We start from the raw sequence: 26282 nt of genomic DNA on the forward strand, positions 1-26282 counted from the left end.
CCATCCATCCATCCATCCATCCATCCATCCATCCATCCATCCATCCATCCATCCATCCCTCCCTCCCTCCCCTCCCCTGCCAGCCCGGCCGCGGCTGCGGCTGCCCCGCAATGACATCACCGTGCGCGGAGCCCCCGCCCGCCGTGCGCGGGGCTGGGCCGGGGGCCGAGGCTGCCGCGCCCTCCGCTCGCCCGCCCCTTCCCTCCCCTCCCCTTCCCTTCCTCCCTCCCCACCTCCATCCATCCATCCATCCAACCCTCCCTCCCTCCTCCCTCCCTCCCTGCCGCCGGAGCGCCCGCGGCCCGCGCACCTCGGCCTCCCCCGCGGCCCACAGGGAAGAGGATGGCGGAGAGCGAGGCCGAGACCCCCAGCACTCCCTGCGAGTTCGAGAGCAAGTACTTCGAGTACAATGGGGTGCGGCTGCCGCCCTTCTGCCGCGGGAAGATGGAGGAGATCGCCAATTTCCCGGTGAGGGACAGCGACGTCTGGATTGTCACCTATCCCAAATCAGGTAGGCGGGCGGGCCGGGGCTGCCGCGGCTGGTGGGGCGGCTCCTCCTCCTCGTCGTCGTCGTCCTCCTCCTCTCCCCCGCTCGCAGGGCAGCCGGGGCAGGGAGCGGGGGCTGGAGGTGCCCCGGCCGCCCCTCGGGATGTGGGGGCAAGGCCTGAGCCCGTTCTCCGCCACGGGTGTGCCCAGGCATGGTGCCTGTATCAAAGAATGGTACCCTGTGTCCAGGGATGGAGCGCCGGGGCCGGGGATGGTGCAGTGCCCTGTGTCCAAGGATAGTACCCTGTATCCGGGGATGGAGCCCTGGGGCCGGGTGTGGTGCTCTGCGCCCGGCAGCTCCCGCAGCTCTGCAGAGTTGAGAGCCTGTCCCGGGCACGAAGGGGTTCGGGGGTGCTGTGGGGGACCCACGGAAGGTGGGTACACGCCGGCGCCCAGCGCTGCCCCGGTGACTCCGACTGGGTGATCCCGAACCGCTGGAGTACGACGATGCTGCTCCGGGCAGGGGAAATCTCGCTCAGCAGAGATGTCGAACAGGGAAGGTCTCTGGCATCAATGCGAATGTCTGCTGTGGTGCACAGGTTTGGTGTTTGCTCCACAGCCTTCTCTCCGTGCTGCACTCCCGAGGCGGCTGCCCAGATCGCTCTGGCAGAACATGTGCTCCTAGTACGTTCTCTCTGCACTGTCTGAATCACCAGAAAGGCCTCCTGTTTGCAGTACAAGTGAATGTTTTGTCCAGTAAATGCATCCTTTGGCTGTTGCACACCGTTTGTGTGTCTGCTTGCAATGCCGTATATATTGATTTCTTATCCTCTCTGTTTCCAAGCAAAAATATTTAAAGAGAATTATCATGGATATAGTGCTGCCTGCAAAGAGAAGAGATAGACAATATGGGAGCGTTATAGCCCACCTGATAAAATCAGATAAACTCTTTTGTAAGTTCATTCTTGAGTGACTTTTTTCTTCACAATGAGATGATCTCTTTCTAGGAAATCCAAAGTCCACTGGAGATAACAGATGTCAGCTCTGTACCTGTCCTTGTAAAACGATGTTTTGGTATTGTAGGCTTCTGACTTACTTCATTGTTTGTTGTGTGAATGGCTAATGCTTTTCAGTTTCCTGGTGTGCTGTTTCAAGCTTGCATATTTCTACCATGTAGCATCTATTATGCTTTTATCATTTCTCAAGCAGTTTCAAGCATTTGTCTTTATATTTTTTGATATTTTGTTACTAACTATGCTCTTAAAGTTTGGCAAGAGCTTGACAGATAACACATTAGATAAGGGAAAATATGTAGATGGATGGCTCTCAAAATACTAGGATTAGGAGTAGACAGCTACATTTAAATTGGTCTTTTTAACTATCTTCTTCAAGATTTATAGCATGCAACACCAGCACCATTAAATTCTTTATGGTTTAGGATTTCAGTTTTGAGAATCTGAGGCTACAATGTTTCTGTGTTAGAATTGCACCCCAGTTTTGTAGGGCATCCTGTTAAGCCAATCTCAGCCAGCTAGCCACAGTATCATTAATAGCTGGCTATAGCTTAATTTTGATGGCTAGACAGTTGGCTGTGGAAAGCCAGCTTGCATAATCATATTTAATTTGCTGTTTTGTGCAAATAGCAACATAATATTAGATCTTTGGGGGCCCCAGTGGCAGGGAACTGCCCTCTCCAAAAATGGAGATGATACAAGAGGATTTACTGGCAGTCACTGGGAGAAGGATAAGATGGGTGAGAAATGAGGCACTGAAACTGAAGGTGCAGTATTGTGTGGATTAACTGGAGGAGCAGCCTTGAGATCAAAATAGGATTTTATTGGCCAGGAAAGAGAGTGCTTGGGTGGTGAGTAATCTGATGTCCTTGTTTAAGGAACAGGCTCTGGACAATAATAGCATCTTCAAGCTCCACCTTCTTGTAGCCCAAACTCTACCAAAACCCTTGGAAGCTTGTTTTTTCAGCTGCTCCTCTGTGACTTATGGCTTATTTAGGACTTCAGAGGGGCTGCTGGCTAGGGACAGGCATGGCAGCAGAAACTGGGCTTCCCTAGGACGGTTCCCTCTGATATAGCCAAGGTCATGCAGAAAGTCTACAGCAGAGCCAGGGATTAAATCCAGAAGCCCGTTACCCTAACTAGAACTTCATCTTTCTGCCTCTCTATAGTGTTGACAAAGATTTTGCTGTTTACTGGACCCAAACAGAATTTTCATTATGAAAATGAAATATAATGTAAAAACACAGGCTCACAAAACAGATTTCATGCACAAAATGGAATTATTTGGGGTGAAAAGGTTCAGCTTGTTCTGGTAATATTTAGAGGTAGAACACAGCTGGGACCACTTACCTAGTGAATATCGTGTTTGAACAATACTTCAAGAAAGAAAAATGCACCAATATCAAAGAGGTCCCACAGAAAACTTTTTTCTTGTTCCTAAGAAAATCAGCTTTGTTCAGTGTAGCAGCAGCTCTCCACCTGCTCAAACTGCGGAAATACCCAAACAAGTCTGTGTGCTGGATGTGTGAGAGGCCAGAGCCTATGGCTACAAGCAGAAAGCTCCAGCAGTAGCTGTTGACCATGTGGTGGCTTACCTGGCAAGGAAAATCCACAAGTGGCTCATAGGGCCAGGACTGCTTCAGCTGTCCCAGGGACTGGTGAAGTGGTCTGGAAGCCATTTGGAAGACACTGTACACTGCAGGAATAGACAATGCAGCTCCAAACGTGAAATGGAGGTGGTGCTTTACAGTTATTGGTAAATTGGGAGTGACCCAGGAAGAAACTGTTCCAATAATGGTAGAAAATGAAATGTACCAGTGGGCTTACTGGCAGTAATGTAATAAGCCTAATGGAAAGTGACTCTGCTTTAATGTGATTTCCACTGACGGATGGCTGAATAATGGTATCCCTTATATCTTTAATTATTCTTAACACCTGTGCCCAATCAATGGTAACAGCTTTCAGGAGCTTTTGGACTATGAGAAACTTTATGCCTAAAACCCAGAGACTCAGATATATGAATGTGTGTCTATGTTTGCAGATATGGGAATACTGTAATTATAGAAAACCTTTCTTGTTGTGACACATAATTTAAAATCAGGTGTGCTACTGAAGAAATGAAGTCAAAAGTTTCATCTCCCATGTAACTTTGTAGTGTAGAGTGAGCAGGCTGAGTGGGACACATATTAGCAGGAGAAAACGTGATCCAGAATGCCATTGATACAGATGCACTATTTATAGGGAGCACTGTGCGTCTGTCACAACTTGCATTGAACCCTCTCATCCTGTGGATTTCCTGTACCCTACCTGAAAATTGAAATTTTCATCTTTGAACTTAAGCTACAGAATTAATGGAGAAGCAAATTTTTTTCATGGTATTCCCTCGGTCACCGTGCTAAGAACCACGTTAGCTGTTTGTTAATATCAATGATTTCAGTGGAATTAGATCAGTCCCTGAAGTGTAGTGTTTAGTTCAGGTTCACCCAGTGTTTTATTGTGTCTTACAGTGTCATCCTGACTGGGCATGATCTGTCCATGTGTTTACTCAGAAGTGGTGCACAGCCGCTCCCTTAATATCATCTTGTGTGTGTTCTACATGAATGTGTACTTTGCATTCTTCAGTCAAAACCCACAAATTCCTGCATTTTGCAAAACTGGTAATTTGAGAAAGCGAGCTGTTTACATTAAAATGAAGCTCTCTCTCCCATGGTGATTATTTTGCCAAATAATTTTTTTGGGGTTCTGTGTGGAAAGGTGTCAATTGTTGAGGAAATACTGGCTTCAAGTCCAGGCAGTTCATGAGAACTTGCATTTGGTGCCAGACAATGGGTCAAAAGAGCAAGTGCTGTTGGCCTTACTGTATGGCCATACCTGTCTGGGCGTGTCCTTTTATAGATTCTCAATTTCCCTTGTAGCACTGGATTTTTGTAACTATGCTTTGGCTGTTAAGAAGTATGATGGCTCTAGACCTTTGCCTTAATGAAGTGCCAGTAGTGAGCTTGTGGGTCATTCCAAGAACAGCTTTCATGTGTGTATATTTACTGAGTTCTCCTCTTTGGAATTCTTTCACACTCACATCTGGTGTTAGGTGAATCGAACCAGGGAAAGTCAGTCTGAGTTGTCTATTTCATCATTTGTTTGAGAGGTTCTGTGTGTACAGGTCATGCCTCTGGCTGTGTTCTCCATTCTCCTTCTGTTCTGAGTGCCTCTCCCACTGTGTGCACGCCTCTTTTATCCTCTTATTTCTAGCACTCCTGAATCCAACACTTCCTCTTGCTGGGTCACCAGGTTGTGCCAGTCCCTTCCCTGGCTCATGGAAGAGCTCTGTCCTTGCTCTTTCTTACAGTCTCTCTGCATTCTTCCATGGCTCATTTCCCTCATCCCATAATCCCTGTGGGGAGGGACTCTGTGTGCTTTGGGGTTTCCTTCTGTTATGGTGAAAGAGTTGTTTGATTTATTGACCATTCTGTAATGGTCAATGCATTGAACAACTGTCAAACAACTATGACAGGGACAACTGTTAAACTGTGGGATACAGAGGGTACAATATAAACAGTAGTTTTCCTGTTTGTCTGATTCCCCAGTAAAAGTAATAGACTTCAGCTCATCAACATCTAAAAGATTCTTTGATTAGACTCAGCACTCAAAAGTTGCTACACTTAAGGCAAAGAGAGGCTCGAGCCATTGGAGGTGTAGACATACACGCTATTTGTTTGGCTATGAAGTTGGTTTAAAAATTTCTTGTCTTTGGCATCTTGCTTCTTTCCCTTCCAATGAACCTAAGCTGTTTGTGGGACCATGTTCTAAAACAGATTGGCAAAACCTTGAGTAAAGAAATACATTACAAAGAAAATGTATCAAGTAAGCATATCAAAATCTTGCTTTGTTTATCTTGTTCAATCCCATTTTTCATGTATTCCACAGACTGTAAAAATCTCCTTGCAATGAGGTTATATTTACAGGTGAGATTGGTATTACTGTACTTCACAGTAACAGTCTTATTATTCAATATACAGAGTATTATTGCTTGACTAAGTTCACCTGGCTGCAGATACCCAGATGTGCACAGGTCAAACACTGCTGACAGTCAGTCCTGATTTGCACAGTCGTAACTGAGAGGAAAATCAGGTTGAAAAGTTGCCCAAAGATGTTCCTGAGCCGTGGAAGATTTGTTTGGGAGCTGGCAGAGGGACGTGTGGCAGCTGTGGTGAATTGCAGAGGTTTCCCTCCTAGTGGAAGGTCTGAGTGGCCTTTGTAGCAAAGACTCCTCAGGGGACAAAAGCATCCATGTGTGTTAAATTAGTTGACTTGCCTTAATTTCCAGTGTTCTCATATGGAACTCCTCCCAGCAGTTTTGTTGACATTATTTTATAACAACAGCTTTGCAGTGGCAAAAGAGCCAGATTCTGCCGTGCTGGATTTATAGTGCTATAACCTCTGCAGAATTTTGTTGCCTTGGGCTTTAACCACTTTCATTTAAAGAATTAATGCAAATGTAACTGGCCCAGAAGCACGCCTCGAGAAATCATGAAGTTGGCTTAAAAATCAAATTTTTACACAAAATACATTTGGGATTCTTTTCCTTTCACCTCTGTTTTTTGAAGCAATATTATGCTCTGTGACATGGAATGATGAGAAACCTCTGTTAGCTTCATGAATCTGGATGAATGAGTTGATATCTTTAAAATCAGAATAGAGCATGTAACCTTTTCTCTCGACAGTAACATCACAGTTACTTGGTTTCTTTAAGTAATGTATAAAGCACAGATATTTTTTTGTTTCAATGACAGAGGAATGTGCATCAATTCCCATACCAGCTGGCCAGAATGAATGGAATTCTTTTTCAAGCAGGAAGGGAACAGCAAAATGCATTGTGTGATAGAGATATGCTTTGTGAGCTGTCTCTTTAGGGACTGGTGGACAGGATCTATATTTGAATCTGATTACATGCTCTTGATGACTGAAATCATGTTCCTTCCACTACTGAGAAGAGTAAATACTCCGCAGCGTAAACTCACTCCATTGAGGACCATTCAGGTGCAGAAAGTGACTCCTGTAGATTAATATTTCTGGGGGTTAGAGCCACTGGGTTCCTGTGCTTTGTGAGTCCTGAAATGGGTCTATCTTTTTATTTATATATACCTCAAAATACCTTCAGATATTGACTCACTCTTAAATGCTGCTAGGCAAAGAAATTATAAATAAAACTATAAAAAAAAAAAGTAATTGAAAACAATGTTAAGTTTGCCACTGATGCATTTGACTTGATTTCAATGTGAATAGAATTGAATAGGACCTTGTATGCCTCAAACTTGAAATAAAAGATCTGTGGTTAAGGGAAACTCCTTTTATTAGCTAGGTATCAGTGCTTCTGTCATGACCCTTTTATCAAACCAGTGAAGGGATGTTACTAGAGGCAGAACAAATGGTTCAGAAGAGAAAGAATTCTCCAGTTATCTAATAGGTTTTGCTGGGTCTTTTGCAAATGTAGCATAATTGCTTCCCCGCCGTTAAGTAGCACAAAAATCAACTTGTTTTTTCCTCTGTAAACAGGCATAGGAAAAAAAACCAAAACCAAAACGGTTTTACCCTGGGTAAAAAGTGTATTCTGAGCATATGAGATCATTATTGACTGTATTAAATTACAATGACCTCAAGGACTAAAGAATTAGAATATTATGTTTATCAGCCAAACCCACCAGCCAGTCATTCTCATTTCATGTTAATGTTCATTTGTCACAGTGAAGATATTAATGAAAGGAAGGAGAACGCTTCATTTTTTATTCTTATTATGCCGTCTTATTAAATGAGGGCTTTTCTCTTGTTGTGTACATTAGGGACTCATACACCCCATGCTGAGGGGAAGGAACTAGACCCTGTTTTGTCCCAGAAATACTGCTTTAGAAGTGATGCAAGCTTCAGGACACTGGGCATGAAATGTGACTTTGGTGTTGCAGATTCTGTGACCTGGGATAAATCATACGATCTTTTTGTCTATATTTTCCACTGGATGTGTTTCTTCTCTACCAGAATTTTTCATATATGAGCATAAACAGTTTTTATGGGCAAACACCTACCATATATATTTTTGCAGAGAAACTAGTAAATTGCAGGTCTGAAATTGAATGAAGCATTTCCTCTCATTCTTTTGCTTGAACCATGGCAGAAGAGCCTAACCTCCCTGGCTGTCGCCTCCTGTCAGGGAGTTGTGCAGAGCCAGAAGGTTCCCCCTGAGCCTCCTTTGCTCCCAGCTGAGCCTCCCCACCTCCCTCAGCCCCTCCTGGTGCTCCAAACACTTCCCCAGCTCTGGACACGCTCCAGCCCCTCAAAGTCCATCTTGTCCTGAGGTTCCCAAGCTGTCCCAGGATCTAAGGTGTGGCCCCACTCACTGCCCTGGCCCTGCTGCCACACCACGGCTGGCACAGCCCAGGGTGCCTTTGGCCTCTTGCCCACCTGCTGATGCAAGGCAATGAGAAACACAGATTAACCATTCAGTTAAAAGCCTGTTTACTGCTGATCAGGGTTGCCAAAGTAGCACAGAACAGCTGTAGGCACTGCTGAAGCTGGATTGTTCCCTACATGCAGAGCTGAAATGCACATTAGTAACGATCAGTGTCAGTGCTTCTATGGGATTACCAGTGCTTTCTGTCAGAAAAAGTGTCTTCTCTTCAACCATTTTGCTGCAATACTGTAAACCTTTTGCCTGATATCAAAAGGAAAAACCTTGTTGCACTATTAAAATGGTAAGATAAAAAAGCAGGTCTTTATATGGTTCCCCCGTGTTTACGGGCACACCCAGTATCAGATTTCTACAATTTTTCTAAGTTTCAAAAATGATCATATTGAACAAATATTGTCCAATTAGAAGAGCAGTTGGCTAGGAGAAGTTGATTAAGTTGTTTAAAAGAGAGTTAGTTAGAAGAGTAGTTGGTTAATTTCCCCCCAGGTTGTTCCACATTAGAGCTGGTCCAGGGGCTTCTGTGCCCCATTTCTTGTTGCGTCTTCTCAGATTCTGGTTGGAAAACAAAATGTCCTTGCACTGTGTCTTCTTGAAAACCAGTCTTTCACGAATGTGTTAGAAGATTAGGTTATTACTCTAAAATCTAAAAGAAAGGATAGGAAAAATACCAGGAGCTATATAACCATGTATTATTGGTCCACAAAGCTACAAATATACGAAAAATGTATAAAAAGATAAAATCTTTAGGCATCAAACCCATGGTGATATTGATTGACTGATCCCCTTTTATACTCCCAAACAGATCTCTTTCCATTTTTGACTCTGAAAAGCAGCAATGGAAAGGCCTGTAGCTGGCTTAAAACTGCAGTCCAGTTAAATGAGTGGGGACATAGGTACCTTGAGAAGAATGGTTTTACTTAGTGAGTGGGATTCTGTGTGGGACAAAATGCTTTACTCCCTGACCTTAGACAAGCAATAGCTGACTGGACAAGTTGTGTTGGGGTTTTTTTTATTGTATAACCTGTACCTGTAGCTGTTTCACATTTTATTATTGGTTTGCTTGAAACTTGACCACCTGATATGTGCAAATGCTAATGTGCAGGCAGGTTTTGCCTAACAATTTCCCTGGAAGGGCTTGAAACTGAGGCAGAGAATTGCATTTTGTGTAGTGACAGGCATCTTCTGACATTATTATTTGGGGAGAGGAGTATGCTCACAGCCAAGGCTATGAGATGTACCTCAACAAAAGTGCCTAATAGAGGTGCCCTGTTGTTTCCTGATTTCTGATCCTACCTCAGTCAGCAGAGCTTGCTGTGAAGCTCTGCGTTTACTCACAGACCATATTATGACTGTAGACCAGAACAGAGAGTGATAGAGTTGTCCTAGAAATCAATGGAGCTGAGGGTAACTGTGCAGTTCTTTTCGATGTAATGAAGTCCTTGAGCATGATTTTAAAACCCAATGACTTGTCATTGCAGCAAAGTTCTTTCCTGAATTGTTGTCCTTGGTACACTGTGTGAAAACTAAGGGAAATTAGGCACAGTGGGAAGACTTTCAGCTGGAGTTTGTGAGCTCCTGCTGGGGTAATGTATTATGCAATTTTGGCATGTTTTTTGATATGGGCTCTAAAACGATGGGAGAATGGAACTGCCAGAGGATGCAGGAGGGCAGGCTCCAACTGAGGTAACAATTTAATGTGCTGGGTTGGCTTTAGACCTGCTCAGCCTTGACTAGGTATGGGAAGGGTGAAAAGAAATGTCATTCTGTCATAGTAAGCAGGTTTATCTGTTATTTCTATGTTCCTGCATGTTCTATGTTACGGTTTTTTGTTTTAGTCTAATGGATGTCATGCTCACTTTTACCATGGTGTTTGGTTGGTGAGTAGAAACTGGAAGAAAAATGAACCTAAGGATATGGGCAGATGTCTGCTTTTACAGGTATCTGTGCTAGTGCAGGAATATTAGTGCCCTTAGCCTGCTGTTCATCATTCCTGCTAGAAAAGCAACCCGCAGAGTAGTATTTTGGGTGGATGATTCTGGTTTGTCCTATGCAAAATTTGCTACATAAGTTGATGACAAAAGTAGAAACTCCTTCAGCTCATTTGGCCAATCTAATTTTAAGTGGATTGGAGCAGTTTGTGTGAAGTTACTCCATTAGGGATGATACCTGGTGCAAGACAGGATGAGCATCCACAGATATGGACAGCCCAGCTAAAGCTTCAAGAGAACAGTAAAACAATTTCCCTTTGAATATCTTGTACCAAGAGATGTCTGTAACCAACCAGTAGAAGCTGTCTGTGAAGGACCTGTGACAAAATCCAGGACACCTGGATATAATGAAGTCATGGATGTCAGGACAAGCTTGAAGACAGATCATGACTCTTCAACCAGAAGGCAAATGAAAGCAAACTTGTGGCCTGATGATGTTTTTAACAGTAGATCTGAGGACCTGACTCAAAGTTCTTAGAGCTGTTACCCAGCCCTTGCTGCAGAGCACTTGAGGATGTTGTGGATTATTGACAAGGACAGAAAAGAGAGGCTATTTGCCAGCTCTCCTCAGCAAGAGACCTCTGCTAGCAAGTGACAGATGAATCTCTCTTGTTCCCCTGAATCAATCTCTCTGGGTGTGGGTTTGGCTGTGCCAGAAATCTCCCAGAGAACAGGCCCTGGTGTGTTTTATTTACTAGTGTTGCTCCAGTTTTAGGACCCAGCATGCTCCAAAGGAAGTGTTTTTCTCCAAGCTGGTGTTTGGTGTGGTCAATAGTGGCTGCCTGCCTCACTGTGTGGGAGTGGGGCTGCCCCAGCTGTCAGGGCCAAGTCCCAGACTCTTTCTGGTCGATGTGCACTTCTCCTCCTGTCCTCTATTGAGTACTTAGCGTGCTAATGTAAGGGAGAATCACGACTCAGGCAGCTTTTTAAAAAAATAGCACTAATGCATTAGCCAAAAATAACCCTGCTTTGTAACCAGTTCATTAAAGCAGGGCTTTAGGATACTGTATTGGACATAACAGCAATAATTCTGTGGATAATACGTGTGTGTAAACAGTTCAGTGACAGCATTTTTACCATACAGAAAGTAGGTTTTCCTCCTAAATAGAATAAGGTTTTCATAGTGTGCTGTTTATAGCCTCTGGCAAAACATACTCAAAACACAACTCAGAATTCATGGACCCATATCTGCAGAATTTAGCCTGTTGGTTTTGGTTTAAAAGCTGGTAGCTGCAAGCAGAAAAATAAATGGATTAGGAAGTCTAAAAATCGAATTGATCTAAAATCATTCTGTGCTTACTCAATGTTGCTGGAAATTGTGTATTTAACACTTCTTTTAAATGCAGTCTTACTTAAGTTGTCCCCTTTACTTTCAGAAAATCTGAATTCAGGCTCCTTGTGTCCCACAGATTCCCTTGACCGATCAGTATTGACTGTGTGGCATTTAGGCCACAGAAGAGGGGCATTAGTCTTAGAGGACGAGTATTCAGACCTTTCTGAACCTTGGGCCCTCTAATAAATATTTAATTGGTCAGTCCAAAAAAAAATAAAAATAGTGTGGCAATATAACATCACAATTTCAGTCTTTTTTCTGAATCCCCAGTCTCATTTAGGAAGATAGAAGAATTAGAAACTATCAAGGTATATACGTTATTTTTATATTTAAAACCCTAGTTGTTAATAAAAACCTCTATTCTTAAGCCAGGTGGAATTTGAATGTGTAGGAGAACTTCAGTATTAGAAGCCTCAAGAGGAGATAATTTAATGTTTTGGAAATTTGTGGTTTTTTCTTCTAATGGAAAAATCTAATTTTCCCTCCAGTATTTTAGGGTGGGGAAGAATCTGTCATACTGACCTGCAGATTTGCATTGAAATTAGCCAAGGGGGAACGAGCTAGCAGGCAATTAGAACAACGGTGTGAGGCTCAGCTGTACAGCACTTACAGACCAGTCTGGCAGTTTTAGCAGCCCTCACTTTTAATGAGCACTTGCATCTACCAATGCTATAAAAAAGTTATGAATCATAATGGATCTGCTGCATTGGATTATCCAAAATTTGGTCAAGCACTGGCAGATCAACCAAAATACAGTTAATTGGGATTGCTAGATTACTAGTGCTAGTATTTCTTTATTTTAATTTTCCATGTGGTTTCCATACAAGGGGCAAATAAAGGCAATACACCAAAGGCCTTTGCATCCTTGGGCTGCAGGTTTGTCCTGTCTTAGCTGATAAGAGAGAAGAAACTGAAAGAAACTGCCTTAGAAGCAATATAGAGAAACGAAATTTCACCAGAAATCTTACAGCGTTACATCTGCCACTTCACTTTGAACACATCTATGATGTCTGATGACTTCATAGGAGTGCCAGTAGCCAGAAAGAATTGAGGGAAGCCAGAGAATATCTGCACTAGAGAATATTTCTCCCTTCTACAGTGACTAAATTTGACACTGGAAGACATCTAACACACAGAAGCCAGAAGGAGTAGCTGTGGTGTTCCCAAGTCGTGTCTGTCTCTCTGATGCCTGGATGCTGCTGCAGCAGCTCCTGATGAGCAGAGGCAGAGTGGCCCTGGTCTGACTTTATTCTTGCTGAGCAGTGCCATGGCATTGGCCATGGAAAGGACACAGAGTTCCTGTCCTCACAGGGGCTGCTGCGATGTGGTGGGATTTTTAATGAGTCCTGATTTCTGTGTGTCAATTGGTAGCACAGGAAAGCACAGTGCATCCCCACCAGCACACTCACAGATAATTTAAAAAGGTCTCCTAAAGACCTGCAGATTCTGGCAGGCAGTAGCTTCTCACAGCTGTTTCTCACCCCCTCTCTTTCCAGATATTGTGTGATAAACTGGAACACTGTGTTCTCCTGGGGCGTTGTATTGACAGAGCAGAGGAGCTTGTCAGGAAGAGCATTTCTCGGGAACTTTGCACTGAAGTTCTTCAGATGCTGACTGCCCTCATTTTAGCTGAAATTGGAAAAGTTCATGAATTCCATGTCTGTTTCAGCAATATGACCTTAGAGGTAGTAGGGTGAGCAGTCTTCCTCTCGAATGAAATGCTCTAGATAAAAGAAGACAGGGTAAAATTGCTGGGAACTTATTAATGTGGCGTTTTGTGCCCCATGTCCAAAGGCTGGCAGCTAATCCTGTTTTTCAGTGTGTTATCCTGTTGTGTTTATCCTTCTGTACCATCCCAAGTGAGGTGTGCACTTACATGTACATGTGTTCAGCAGCACAGGGAGGAAGCAGTGAAGATACCAGAGATGCACAACAACCATTGCCTCAGCAGGGCCAGAAATCTAGGAAGTACAGAGAGAAGCTCTGCACACTTCTATTTTCTTTCTTTTTTTCTTTAGCTTGCCTCACCTTTTTCTTATGTCCAACAGGTATCATAATTTCCCTTTTACTAAAAAAGTCTCTGAGACATTTAGATCTGGCCAGGTTTTGGGATAGACTGGGATTGCTGGCGTTATTCACATAATCTCCTTTGATAATCTCAGTTTCAGGAATTTACTCTACCTTCCATCCATAGAATGATGGTTCTTGCAAATCTCCACTGAGATCACTAAGTCAGCTGGGTCAAATGGCAAATTTCTGTATGTTTTACACACAGATGCGGCTGCAGCAGAAAACTCACATCCCATCATACTAAGGCATTTTAATAAATTCTGCTTGCCCAGGTCTAGGCTTGGGCTTTCCATCTTGTGGATCCCAGTATCCCACTTTATTTGGCTTTTCAGCCAGCTGGTGTTCCTGGGATTGAAGATGTTGCCCTAGCAGCCAGGTCTGGAATTTGGGCTGCCTGTTGCTAGGTTAAGTCATCCTTTCTAAACCAAACATTTAGCTCTGATACATTTAATTTGAGTTGGCTTTAGTCCTAGTAGAGATGTGAGGAGGTCATACAATATCTAATAATACATATAAAAGCTTTTTGTGTTTTTTTTCTTTTTAAAGAAATAAGCATATGATGCTTTAATTTGTTCTCTTAAACAGGAAACCAGGTCAATGATAAATTTTTTACCTGGAGCTTTTGGAATGTGTGTGTGTGTGGTAAATAATAATTAATTAATGGTTACAAGTTAAAAAAAAAATAAAAAAATCACTGTTCCCTCAAAACTTAATCCCCTAGTTTTCATTTTGATTAAAATCCTGAATTTCCAAAGTACAGTAGCTTGAGTGCTAATGTGGGAGAAAATCAGGCTAATACAGTGACTGACAAAAGAGAAAACTAGCACAGATTTCATGGGTGAGGGAAGTTGAAATCAGTGATACTGCTGCAGGTGTAGGGAGGAGAAATTCCAGCCTACTGGATAGTCCTACCATTCCTCTTTCAGTGTGTCACTGGTTTTGGTGGAAACACTTTTAGATGGAGACTTTTGAGCTTCCAAAACCCCCACTTTGAATGGGAAATATGTCATTTCCCACTTCCACAGTTCTCAGCGGATTTGACGGCAGTCAAGCCAAGCCTGGTGCACAGCCACAGGTTTGAGAAGAACCAGGTAAGGCCATGGGGACTGTGCTCCCTGTCTGTCACTTTTAACTTTTCTGGTGGGCCTTGTGAAGAGCTGGTAGGGAACATGCTGCTCTCTTGAAGTTTCAGTGTGGTTCTGCCTCAACCCTGTGGCCTCTTCTGTATTCAGAGGCACAACAGTGATGGCAGCTTTTTGCCTAGAGAGCAGCTGAGCAATGAAAAAATAGTTTATTGTGTATCCCCACAGAGTGATTTCCTTTCCTTTCATGGAAATAGGGCTGCTGTAATGGGATTTCTCTTTGCAGGTGGAATTGTAAATACAGAAATAAATTATGGAGAACCAGGGTGTTTCCGGTCAGAATAAATATTTAATGAGAACAAGGGTTGTGCTCATTCAGACTCACAAGGACTGATACTAAAGTACTGTATGAATGTTAATTTTAATGCATACAATATATGCTTGAACTTAAAAATGTAGAGTGAACAGCCATGGGGACAAGTGCGTATTAAGTGTGTGACAGCTGTCTCTGTGGGTGATGATAATGTAAAAGTGTCTTTTTTTTTTTTTTTTTTTCCCTGTCTCAAACCTTTTAAATTTACCCATCAATCAGTAGGGGAACAGTGGAATCTTAAAGTGCTTGCTATCCAAAACAATTCTGTGTGTGTTCTTTCACACTGTATCCAGGCTGTGTTCGCTCCAACCATTGGCCTCACTTAACTGTTTGTGTCTCAGATTAAGAAAATAACCAGAATAATGATACAATAGGGGTTTCTTTTGGTGTTGGAACAACAGACAGACAGAATTGGTATAAAGGTGCCTGTGTATATTATCTTTTTAGTTAAAATGAATTAACTAGTGACTGTTACAAGTGACTTGCAACTCTCAAATTATTTTCAAGTTCTAATGGTCATGATGTCAGAGTCTACAGCTCATCATTCCAAGGACTGGGATGCAGGAGCAGGCTTGGGCTTTGTAACCAGTTCTGGAACCATTACTTGTTCGTTTAGGCAACACAAGAGAGTGAATAAATCCTGGTCTCATTTCCCTTTCTGCTCACAACTCTTAAATAGTAGGTCTGTCTTTTGCAGTTTCCAGGCTGTCCCACATCCTTGGGACTTCTCATCCAAAATGTGGGGTCCCTCCACCGGCTCACTGTGATATCTCCCCATTCAGTTCCTATCACACTGTATTAGGAATGGCAAAGCAGTACGACGTGACTCTCTTAGCTGCATTGTCCAAGAGAGCAAAGTTTATTATTCTTAATCTTCTTTTATACACATGTTCTAGAAGGTCCAAGAGGTAAAACTCTCATTGATTATTACACATCCACCATCATTGGTTAAGTGGAACACAACTCCTTGATTGTTTCCTAAATAACATCTGTAAAGATTGTTGTCTTTTACCAAGAACTGTTTGCATTCTTTCTTATGCTTTCTTAGGCCAGAATGAGAATGAGTTTCACACAGGCTCTGTTCCCTGCTTGCTTTTGCATTTAGCATCCACATGTTCCTCCATCTCACCAAGAGCCTTTATCTTCGTAACTCTCTGTCAAATATCTCTGTTTTGAGGGTTCCCTACCTGCCTGAAGGTAAAGTCACTTTGAAATAATTTCCCTGTCCAAAGGTGTAATTGAAGTACCTATTAATTTTTCAAAGTGCCCTGATATCTAATGGTTGCATTGTAAATGTCCTCAGAGTGGGGAGAGGTACATAATCGAGGCTTCTAAAGCTTGTGACTGACTCACTGTGCGTGGATGTGTTAGGGCTTAATCCACTCCATAACCTGGAGGCATAAATAGACTCTCAAATCACATGTAAAAAGGGCCTTGCCTGAGATTTAGAATAAAGGTCTCTCAGCACAGCCACTAGTGCATTTTGTGAACTTGGATGACCTGTGTTCACCTTTTTTTTTAGTTTCTAAAATGGAAATAGTAGTGTTTTGCCAAGGTAACATTTACAGAGGTAAAACCTTTTGTTAAATGCATTGCAATTCACATGTTAAGTGATTTGGAGACAGACGTGTATTTAAATTGTTAGTGAAGGAAAAAATCTCAGGTCTTTTGCATGAAAGACCTACATGTATTTAAAATAAAACTGAGAGCTGACATACTACATTAAAACAGTAGTAATAGATTTAGCTCACAGCAGATTGTTGAGGACAAATGTTTAGGTCTCCCTTCATATGGCTGTGTTTAGATAAGAACTGTAATACAATCTGTTCTCTTTCATTGTTTGGTTCATGCAGGCACAGGCTTGCTGCAGGAAGTGGTGTATCTAGTGAGTCAGGGAGCTGATCCAGATGAGATTGGACTAATGAATATAGATGAGCAACTCCCGGTCCTAGAGTACCCTCAGCCCGGTCTGGACATCATCAAGGTACAATTTACTGCAAAGAAAGTCTTCCAGCATTTGGGTGTTTTTTTCCTTGGTTCCATGTTTATCACTTAATTTCATCCTGTGTCTTTCTCCTTTTCGTCACTGGACTTGTTCAGAATGTTGCAATGATTCAGAGTGTTATTAGGTTATTTTAAATTGCTTTTATTAAATTTCATTGTGTTCTATTTAATACTTTAAATGTGTCTCCATGTCCTAAATATCTTGGCAGTGGGTTTTCTGAATCAAAGTTCTAGGCCTCTCTTGCTTATGTAGACAGGAACTGGCCAAATGAGGCAAATTTGCTGTGATTCCTTCCCTGAATTTGTTAAAGAGTAACTAAAAATGCAGATATCCATGCATCTGTATTCCCACTGCTCTGAATTTAGACATCTTGATCTTTAGATCCACAGATCCTGGCTCTCTACAGGCACTGTGGGTGTAGTCTGAAGGGTCTGGAATATCCTGCATGAAATTCCATGCTATTAAGAATCCCTTAAAGTCCAGCTGCATGGCACATTAAGTGTGATCCTGGCCTTGCTGCAACCACTTCTGACAGAAAAACATCTTGGAATTATTAGGAAAACTATACAGGACCATCCTGTAACAGCTGCAGTGCTGCTTGGACTGAGCAAGCTGAAGCTGGCAGGGATAGAATTAAGCTGCTTGTGGTCAATGACAACTGCAGCCTCAGCCTACTTCAAGCTGAGAGTATTCAGAGGTCAGAGATTGCTCTTCTTTTTCATCTGTGATGCCTAATCCAGCGAGACCTCAGTGCTATCCTGCTGCAAAAAACTGGTGGCAACAGTAAGAGGTTTAGTTTGAGATTACACATTCTTAGCTATGCCATGTGGTAGCAGCTTGATTCAATATGGATTTATTCCATTTTTAATAGCAGAGCATGATGTGTGTAATGAGAATTTTGTATCAAATTACAGAAAAAATATTATTTGAAAAATGTTTGCACACTCAGATAAACCTTTGGGCCAAATTCTAAGTATAAAATAAAATGCAAAGGTAAAACTTGGAAGAAGTTAGGGGTTATGTTTTCAGAGCTTCTAATATTTTTCAAGGATTTTTAGTGGAGGCATCACTGGAAATAAAGTGAGTTTGATAAGAATCTTCAACTGTTACGTTCTCTTTCTGAGAAGGTCCTGCAAATGGAAGTACTTTGAAAACAAAAGGGATAAAAACCCAGAATTACAAAACCCCAAAAACATTATCTAGCCTTTTGATATTTAAAAGCCAGATGTAACTCCCTGACCCGATTTTGAGTCCCCAAACTTCTGTTAATTTTAGGAAGTGAATTTGTGAATGGAAGTCACTGCAGTAGAGGGCCTCAAGTGTGACAGTTCAGGACACCTCAGGATGTGCCCTGAAGCAGTGCTCAATAGGAAACTATTCTCTCTGCTTTATTTTAGGAACTGACCTCCCCTCGACTCATCAAAAGCCACCTCCCCTATCGGTTTTTGCCTTCAGACCTCCACAACGGCAACTCAAAGGTGAAAATGAGCTCGTGTTTGTTTTAACTCTGCTGGCAGCAGTTGTGTGAGTGCTTTGGGATGAGGAAAAAGCTTTCAATAAGATGATTTTCCCCCCATCACAGGTAATATACATGGCTCGAAACCCCAAAGACCTGGTGGTGTCTTATTACCAGTTCCACCGCTCCCTAAGGACCATGAGCTACAGAGGAACGTTTCAGGAGTTCTGCAGAAGGTTTATGAATGACAAGTGTAAGGAGATGTTCTCTCTGCACACATTTATTTTCATCTCTACGTTCCTTCTGCAAGTACAGAAGTGAACTGGATAAAGGTGCATTTGTTTTGCATATACAGCAACGAAGTTGCTACAGATAGCACTGCGGGGATTGAGATTTGTCCATGCAAACTATGAGCTGTGCTTTTTGTAAATATTTGCCTTACAGTATTTGACCCCCTGGGTTCAGCAGTTTTCCACCTGAACTAGAGCAAAACTCTGGTCTACTCTTCTAAAATTCAGTTTGCAAACTGCCAGGTACTGCCCAAAAAGTGGTGAATACTCACAGCATCATTCGATTTCAGTTATTCCTCACTATCAGCTACTTCTCAGGAGTGTTTCTGCTCCTCAGGTTTGGGGTTATTTTCCTGGTAATTCCTTTAATGTTTAAATTTCAGAATTTCAAAAACTCAAAGTTCATACCTTGCAAGTTAACACAAAATTCTCTAGTTTGCATGGGCCTGATCTGGAGTTCACCACTGAGCTCGAGTGAGACCCCATGAGAAGGCAGCTGCAGGCTGCTGTGGCCTGAAAAATGTAGCTCTGTGAGGAGAATGAAATACCAAGGGGTTGCCCACGCTCTTCAGCGAAAGAAGCAAAAAAATTCTTGCTTCCTTTTATTTCTTTGCAATATCTCCTCTGATACCTTAATGTTATACTAAGAATTCACCAGGTACCCTGAGCTCTGAGAGCAGGATCTCCTCTAGATCCCAAGCAGCAAACCTGGAATTTAGGGGAGCTGATGCTGAAGGAGCTGTGTAATACCAAAGGGAAGAAAAAAGTAAAGCCTACCAATGGAGGTTATTTAACAGGCCTTAAAAAAACCTTTGCTGCTCCTTATCCTGCAAGCTTGAGCAGGATTAATGCTCTCCTCCCATTCCAGCCCAGCTTCAGTTTTCCATTTGCATTCCCTGAGAATGGAATGTTTGCCTGTAGCCCCTGATCAGGAACTTCTAGACCAGAGACATAAGAAAGACACGTTAGAAGGTCTTCTAAGATAGAAAGGTTGGGCGCTCTTTTCCATGTAAGTATCCCAGAAGTTATTTGTCTCTTTATCTTGTGGCAGCCACCTGACTTTATCACAACCTCCCAGAGCCAATAAAACATCACAGCATATTCTATGGCCATCATTGTGCAAATGGGATGTTCATAATACAGTAAATTTAGCATTTAGCTGAATGTTTATGTTTCAGCAGAATACTGGTAATTCAAAATTGATCTCTTTGTCCACTCGTCCAGTCAACGAAGAGATCAGTTTCATAGGAAAACAGTTTTATTCAGCTTGGCCAATTGGCCAATTTTCAATTCTTATAAAGGCACTAAGACTCCATTTTTGTTATTCCCATTCCATAAGAAAGGGATGTGTGAAGGTAATACATCAGTATTCCAGCTACCAGAACGAAACAATTGTTTTTCAAAGAGAAAAGGTGGCCTCAAAATACAAACCTAAAAAAATTGTTTTTTTAATTTAATTATAGCTGCTTTGCTGAAAAGATATAATTGACTAAAAAAATATTTGGAAAGAATTGAAAAACTCCTTATTTACTTAACTCCTACATTGATTATGTGAAGTACTTTGTGGGAATTAGTCACTGGTAACAGAGAAAAATGCAGAATGCATTTCTCGTGGGATTGTCTTCCAATATTGGCAACAAAAGAGATTCTTGAGATTGTAAGTACCAAGTACCAGTCTGAACTGTAGAGACACATAAATTGACTGATATCAGTGCAAATGTGGACTTAGTCAGAGAACTGGAAAACAAATGAGTAAAGATTTGGGGGGAGAGTTAGGTCCCCCATTACATGGGTAAAAATGAGACACTGCTTTCCTGGGGCTATGAACCACTCCAGTTATTTCATTTTTCCTTTTTTATTTTTTTTTCCTTTTTGAATAACTTTTTTTTCCTTTTCAGTAACCAAAGTGCTCATTTTCCTCATGCCAATCATAATGTTTCTGTAGTAGGATATGGTTCGTGGTTTGAACATGTGCAAGAGTTTTGGGAACACCACATGGATGCCAATGTACTTTTTCTCAAGTATGAAGACATGCATAAGGTAGGTTAGATGTAGCAAAATGGTGTTTTAATCACATTTAGCATCCTAGTTTTAAAAATACATAAAGCACAAAATTACATTCTTATGTCCACATTTGGGCTTCCTAATGACTCATGCCATTTTTAAAGCTCTGGCTTTAAAAATTCCATAGCTTCAATGGACTTTAGGCACTTTCATATCCATATTAATTTACTGGGGAATCTGCCTGCATCCATAGGCACTGAACTACTTGCAGAGAAGGCAGTGATGTGAAATTGTTCAGTACCTGCTACACTCAGCCCTGGGCATTCATTTAAAAGAAATGTCTTGCTGTATGTACTGTATTAATGAGGGAAAAAATACATTATCACTATTTTGTCCTATATATTTGGCATTTGTTGTGATTATTTGGTTGTTCTTAGTGCTTTCTGCTAAACAAATCTGAAAACAATGAGGATATAATCATGTAGCGTAATGTGGATATAATTATTGAGTCCTTACAGTATGCTGGCTAATAAATCCACTTAAATCAGAAATCTAGTGGAAATAATGCATATTTCTTATGGCAGTAATATCTTTTTGAGAGCTAGTGAAAATACTTCAGAATGTTTATTTAACTGGAAAACTAATGCAAACATAGAAAAAACCCAGCTCCTGTTTCTAAATATGTAAAAAGAAAAAATCAGGACAAGATCCAATGAAGCTGGGTAAATTATAATTGCAGCTTCACTGTGCCTTCTGATGGAGTGGGATTCTAAAAGAAGGTGTGATATAATCAGAGTAAGTAAAGTTTAGTCAAAATTATTTCAATCCCACAGTTTTGAATAATTAATGTATTCCTAGCTGTGCTCACCAGCTGGTGGCATCACAGCATCCTTCTGCTTCCTGATATTTTGTCATTGCAACTCATACTGAGGAGCCCTGGAATTCTGGAGATGTAAATTCATGGTTGTTTTCAGAGGCCACCTCCCCAGATCCTTCCATCTACATGAATGCAGTCCCAGAAGCTGACAAAGGAAGAAGGCCTCTCCTAACATTTCTGGTCATTTAGTTGACTAAGGTCAAAATCAAAGTAACTTTTAAGTCCTCTGAAATGCACTGGTATTCCAAAGGGATCAGTCAAGGGTGGGGTATTCTCTGTAGTGGGAAGCAACAAAATTACTTTTCAGTTGTTTCGTGTTCCAACATCTGAAGGTTACATGGCCATGCTTGCTGCCAACCTGTGTTACCCCAATTAATCAGAACGTGTTTCTTTTTTTTTTTTTCAGCAAATTGGAAATGGTGTTTCTACAACTTCTGAACTTGTATTTTTCACACTCACCAGGATATAATTACTTTGAAATATTGAAACTCATTAAAAATGTGATTTTAAATATTGTGAAATAACCTGGGTTTTAAATGCTTTCTTACAGGACCTAGCAACAATGGTTGAGCAGCTGGTGAGGTTCTTAGGAGTTTCTTATGACAAAGCCCAGCTGGAATCCATGGTGGAACACTGCCATCAACTCATTGATCAGTGCTGTAATGCAGAGGCTCTTCCTGTTGGCAGGGGTATGTTTAAAACTCACAGCAAAATGCTTCTTGGAGAAGTTTGCAAGAAGCAACTTAGTAACCCCCAGTGTGTGTTAGATGTTGGCAAAATGTTGCCATTTAAAGGATGGGAGGGAACTGACTGTCGGCGCAAGCTGGGGGCTGTGTTGTTTTGAAGTCAGGTTAGGTGGAAGTGACTGAAAAGGGTGGAAGAATCCAAGATTAACAGTGTAATTTCAAACCACTCTGTCAGGGAGTCTTTGTCTTGCTTCGATGGATTCAGCTCTTCGTGCTGAAAACTCTGCTCTGCTCCTTCTGACCTTTGGCTTGCCAAAGCCCACACCATCTCATATGGTTTATCCTGGCCTGAGCCCTGGGGTTTAAGCAGATCAGGTTTTCTAGAATAGCAGACATTTCTCATCTGGAAGAAATAAAATTACAAGGAATCACAGCTTCCCTTATAAGCTTTTTATTTTTGTTTCCTACCTCAGCTGTTTAAAATGTGTTTATCTTCCAGATGTTTATTCTGGTGAGATTCTTTCTCTAGGAACCAGAAGGTGCCACGTGATCTGTTGATACATTTGTCCTAAATCAAGTCCTTTCAGTTGCTTTCGAGAAGCATAAGAGTGAACCTAAGCTCCCTCAAATTATCTTCTGTGTGCTGCTCTACATCACTTTTAAAAGTGGGGGAACCTGGTCAAGATGGTCAGTTCCTATGTTATCCCTTATCCAAACATAAAATTACTTCATACACTAATTTAATCCAGTTCTATTTGGAACTTTCCCTTGTTTTCCACCCATAGCTGTGGTAGCACTTTATGATACAGCATCACACATGAAGCACATGTTTATCATGACTACAAAGTTTCTCAGAGGAATTGATTTGCATGTTATTATCCCTTACTCAGGGATTATGACAGGAATACTTTGATCTAAGATTTCTGTGTGTAGGAGCCCTTTCCATAGTACCGCTTTCAGCCAGTCTTCATGTGATCTGCGAATTATACCAGCTGTAATTTTTATAATGATTTTCATATCTCTGATGAAAATGCCAAATATTACCAGTCCCTCTTGACTACTAATTCTGTGCTAGCTGGTTATTTATTCAGTTATCACACATTTTGTTGGGACCTCCCAAGGTCCTTGGATAAGGTGCTCATGTGGGAGCAAAGCTTTACAAACAGTGGGGCTGTGTTCTTGTTGGCCCACATATAGCCTCTTGCATCTACTGTCTACAAATGTTTCAGAAAGAAGCATTAATGTTGTAATAGAGAAGGAAGGGAGCTACATGCACTTAATGTGATACTTCGTCATTTGTTCGCTGTGTGCTTTTTAGTATAAATATCCTTATTTTCTTTTCTTTGCTGTCTTTGGCTTTTACAATATTTTGTTACTCCAGAATGTAGCTTCATTAGAAGTGCTTTGTTCCTTCTCTGTTTGTTTCTGTGACAAAGAATGGTGGCAAATGACATGACAGCTGATTGTAATTTGTTTCAAAATTTTTAATTTGTCATTAGTTACATTTACTTTATTATTTTGCTTTATTTTAGTTCTTCATTTTTTTTTTCTTTTAGCACATTGATCTTTACTCTGAAGATAACCCTGAACTGCTGTGAAAGCAGAACAATGATTAGATTTGTTACTTGTATTTGACTCTTATCACATCATAATTTACGCAGTTGCATGATTCAAATCATAAACCAGGTGGGTGACTTTTTGACAAGCTATCAAGTCATATGGTAAAAAAAAAAAATTGTGACAAATAATCCACAGTGTATGTATGTAATTTGTAAAACTTGTCATTTGTCCATACATGTTTTTAGGAAGACTCAGAAATAGAAGAATTTTTTTTTTTTTTTACCAAGCAGAGGAAGAACATATTTTATTATCATTATTGTATGGAAAATACAGGGTTTCATGAACAGGTTTCATGCTGTAGATTTTACAGTTTTTGCAGTTATAGTTGCCAGAGCAAAATTTAAATTAGTATCAGATGTTTATGATTGTAACATTTCCTTAATTTATTTTTTTTTAAAAATACATGAGAAATTTGGTGAAAATAATAAACAGCATTTTCAGTGTCAGGTTATTCTGGTCTTCGGATCCTGAAAAGAAACCAGGACACTTTCACACCTGCAGGAGTTATAGAAAAGCCACAATTTCATGAAATGGTCTTTGCCACACATGCTATACCATCACATTAATAAATAATATGTAGATGTTTCAGACAGTTTTGTGTTTGGTCTCAACTACAAAGTTGCTTCATAAAAGCAATGGTAATTGAATTAAATGGATATTCTTCTTATGCATCAAATGCATAATTAAGCTCCCTGCATGTAGCTTTGTTCTTGCTGTTATGATTAAACTCTGGTAGCAGAGGTCCAATTCTCCTTTCATTTATTTCAGTTGAAGAAGTCTGGATTTTATCTCCAGCATAAATGAGAAGCTAATTGAGCCTCTCAGTCTAGTTATTCCTTTGGGCTTATTCAGCCACAAGTAACCCTGGGTGACTTTGAGTTAAATATTTTGTGCTGCATCAAAACAGTTGTTAAGGAATTGCTGCCTTTGGCTGGTAGGGTTCAGCAGGGTCACAGATTATGTTATTGGTTGGGTTCCATAGATTAATTCATATGAGGAAGGTGTTCACTGTCCATATTGCATTCCCCAAAAGTTTCCTATTCCTTGTGTTCAAAATTAAAATGTCGGAGGCACAACTTGAGTGCATGGCACTTGTTCTCTTTCATATATAGAAACTTGTATTTAGCAAACAAAGCTCTCCATGTTGAGAAATGGAAATTCATCTGTTGGACTTATCTCTAGACATAAAATAATAGAAATTAGCAGTGAAAATATTACAATCCAACAGTCAGTTTTGTACCCCACATTCCCTTTACCTTTTGGATAGTTCTCTAAGCAGTGGGTGCCAGAGGCACTGTGATTTTGAAATGTGTTGTTAGCTGTTGGAGTTATTAACCAGCCAGTGCTTGCACTGAAAGCAGAAATCCACATTTAAGTGAACACCCAACCCAAAATCTGTGTTCATTTCTGAGTAAGGCCAGAGTAAAGTCTCAGAAAAATCTGAATTCTTCCTGTGTAACACTGGGCTGGTGCAGCTGAAGATATGTATGGTTTTATTTAAAGGCTTTGCAAGGGTAGTGCCAGAATAATTGTGCGAGACAATGAACAGCCTTAGGTCTCATTAAGCTTTCAGAGAAAACCCAGACTGATCTGAATCTCACAGCTGATACTTGGTGCCCTGCACAATTAGGCTGTGGGTATTTGGCATCCTGTTACATCCACTCTGACTTGTGTTCTTTCTGTGTTTCAGGACGAGTTGGGCTATGGAAAGACATCTTCACTGTTTCAATGAATGAGAAATTTGATTTAGTTTATAAACAGAAGATGGGAAAATGTGACCTCACATTTGATTTTTATTTATAAAAAATGCATGCATATGATATCCAGATATAGCTAAAAGTGCTTTATGCATTCATTTATTACTTGCTGGACAAACTATTGTAGCTATTATGTGTAATAAAATTTAAAGAAAGAAAAACAATCTAAGTAAACCATATCAGATGCAATTATCTTTGATCCTGAACAGCTGTTTATCTTCTAGTATTTAAGTCCTTTGTCCACATGCAAGAACTTCCCAGACAATACTAGAACATTCAGCTGCTATGGAATGTATTATATAAGTATAAGGTATGTATCATATATGCAACTAGAATGTACACCTTTTCAGCCCCACATTGATTATTTAATGTGTTTTATAAAATCTTGTCACTAGAACCTAAATAAACATCTGTAAACCAAATAAAAATTTATTTCTGAGGGAAACAAGTAACAGGCCAAAATGGTATGCTAGAATGATCTCAGGGGTTAATTGTCATATTTATTTTTATAGCAGGTATAACCAAGTATAAATAAATCCCATTCCAAAATAGGAACCGATCCAAGTGGGTTTCACATTAGGTTCTGCACACCCTTATCTGTGTGATTTGAGTAGGTTCTAGGCACTGACACACTCTGCAAGACAGGGCTTGTTCTGATTTACAGCTGTGACTGTCAGCCTGATCCCAAATCCCACCCATGCCTTTATGGAGACAGCTCAGAGCTGGCTTCCTAATGCAGGCAGTTCAGCTCCATGCACAGGGACAGCAGATAGATGATTCTT

The 26282-nt window shown here is 41.0% G+C and overlaps 1 protein-coding gene across 2 annotated transcripts; it reads left to right on the forward strand.

The window, feature by feature from the left end:
• Window positions 1–266: 266 nt before the first annotated feature.
• On the forward strand, window positions 267–25922 carry LOC131572922 (sulfotransferase 4A1). 2 transcript variants are annotated; one of them, XM_058826368.1, is made up of 7 exons: window positions 267–511; window positions 16659–16789; window positions 18208–18288; window positions 18393–18519; window positions 20502–20596; window positions 21988–22126; window positions 25434–25922. In XM_058826368.1, exons 1-7 carry the CDS (start codon window positions 343–345, stop codon window positions 25544–25546), a joined length of 855 nt encoding a protein of 284 aa, XP_058682351.1. In that variant the 5' UTR covers window positions 267–342; the 3' UTR covers window positions 25547–25922. The 2 variants fall into 2 exon arrangements, with proteins under 2 accessions (XP_058682351.1, XP_058682352.1); XM_058826369.1 differs by lacking the exon at window positions 25434–25922 and adding an exon at window positions 23680–23810.
• The last annotated feature ends 360 nt before the right edge of the window (window positions 25923–26282 follow it).

The sequence above is a fragment of the Poecile atricapillus genome, chromosome Z (genome assembly GCF_030490865.1).
Source record: "Poecile atricapillus isolate bPoeAtr1 chromosome Z, bPoeAtr1.hap1, whole genome shotgun sequence".
Lineage (NCBI taxonomy): Eukaryota > Metazoa > Chordata > Aves > Passeriformes > Paridae > Poecile > Poecile atricapillus.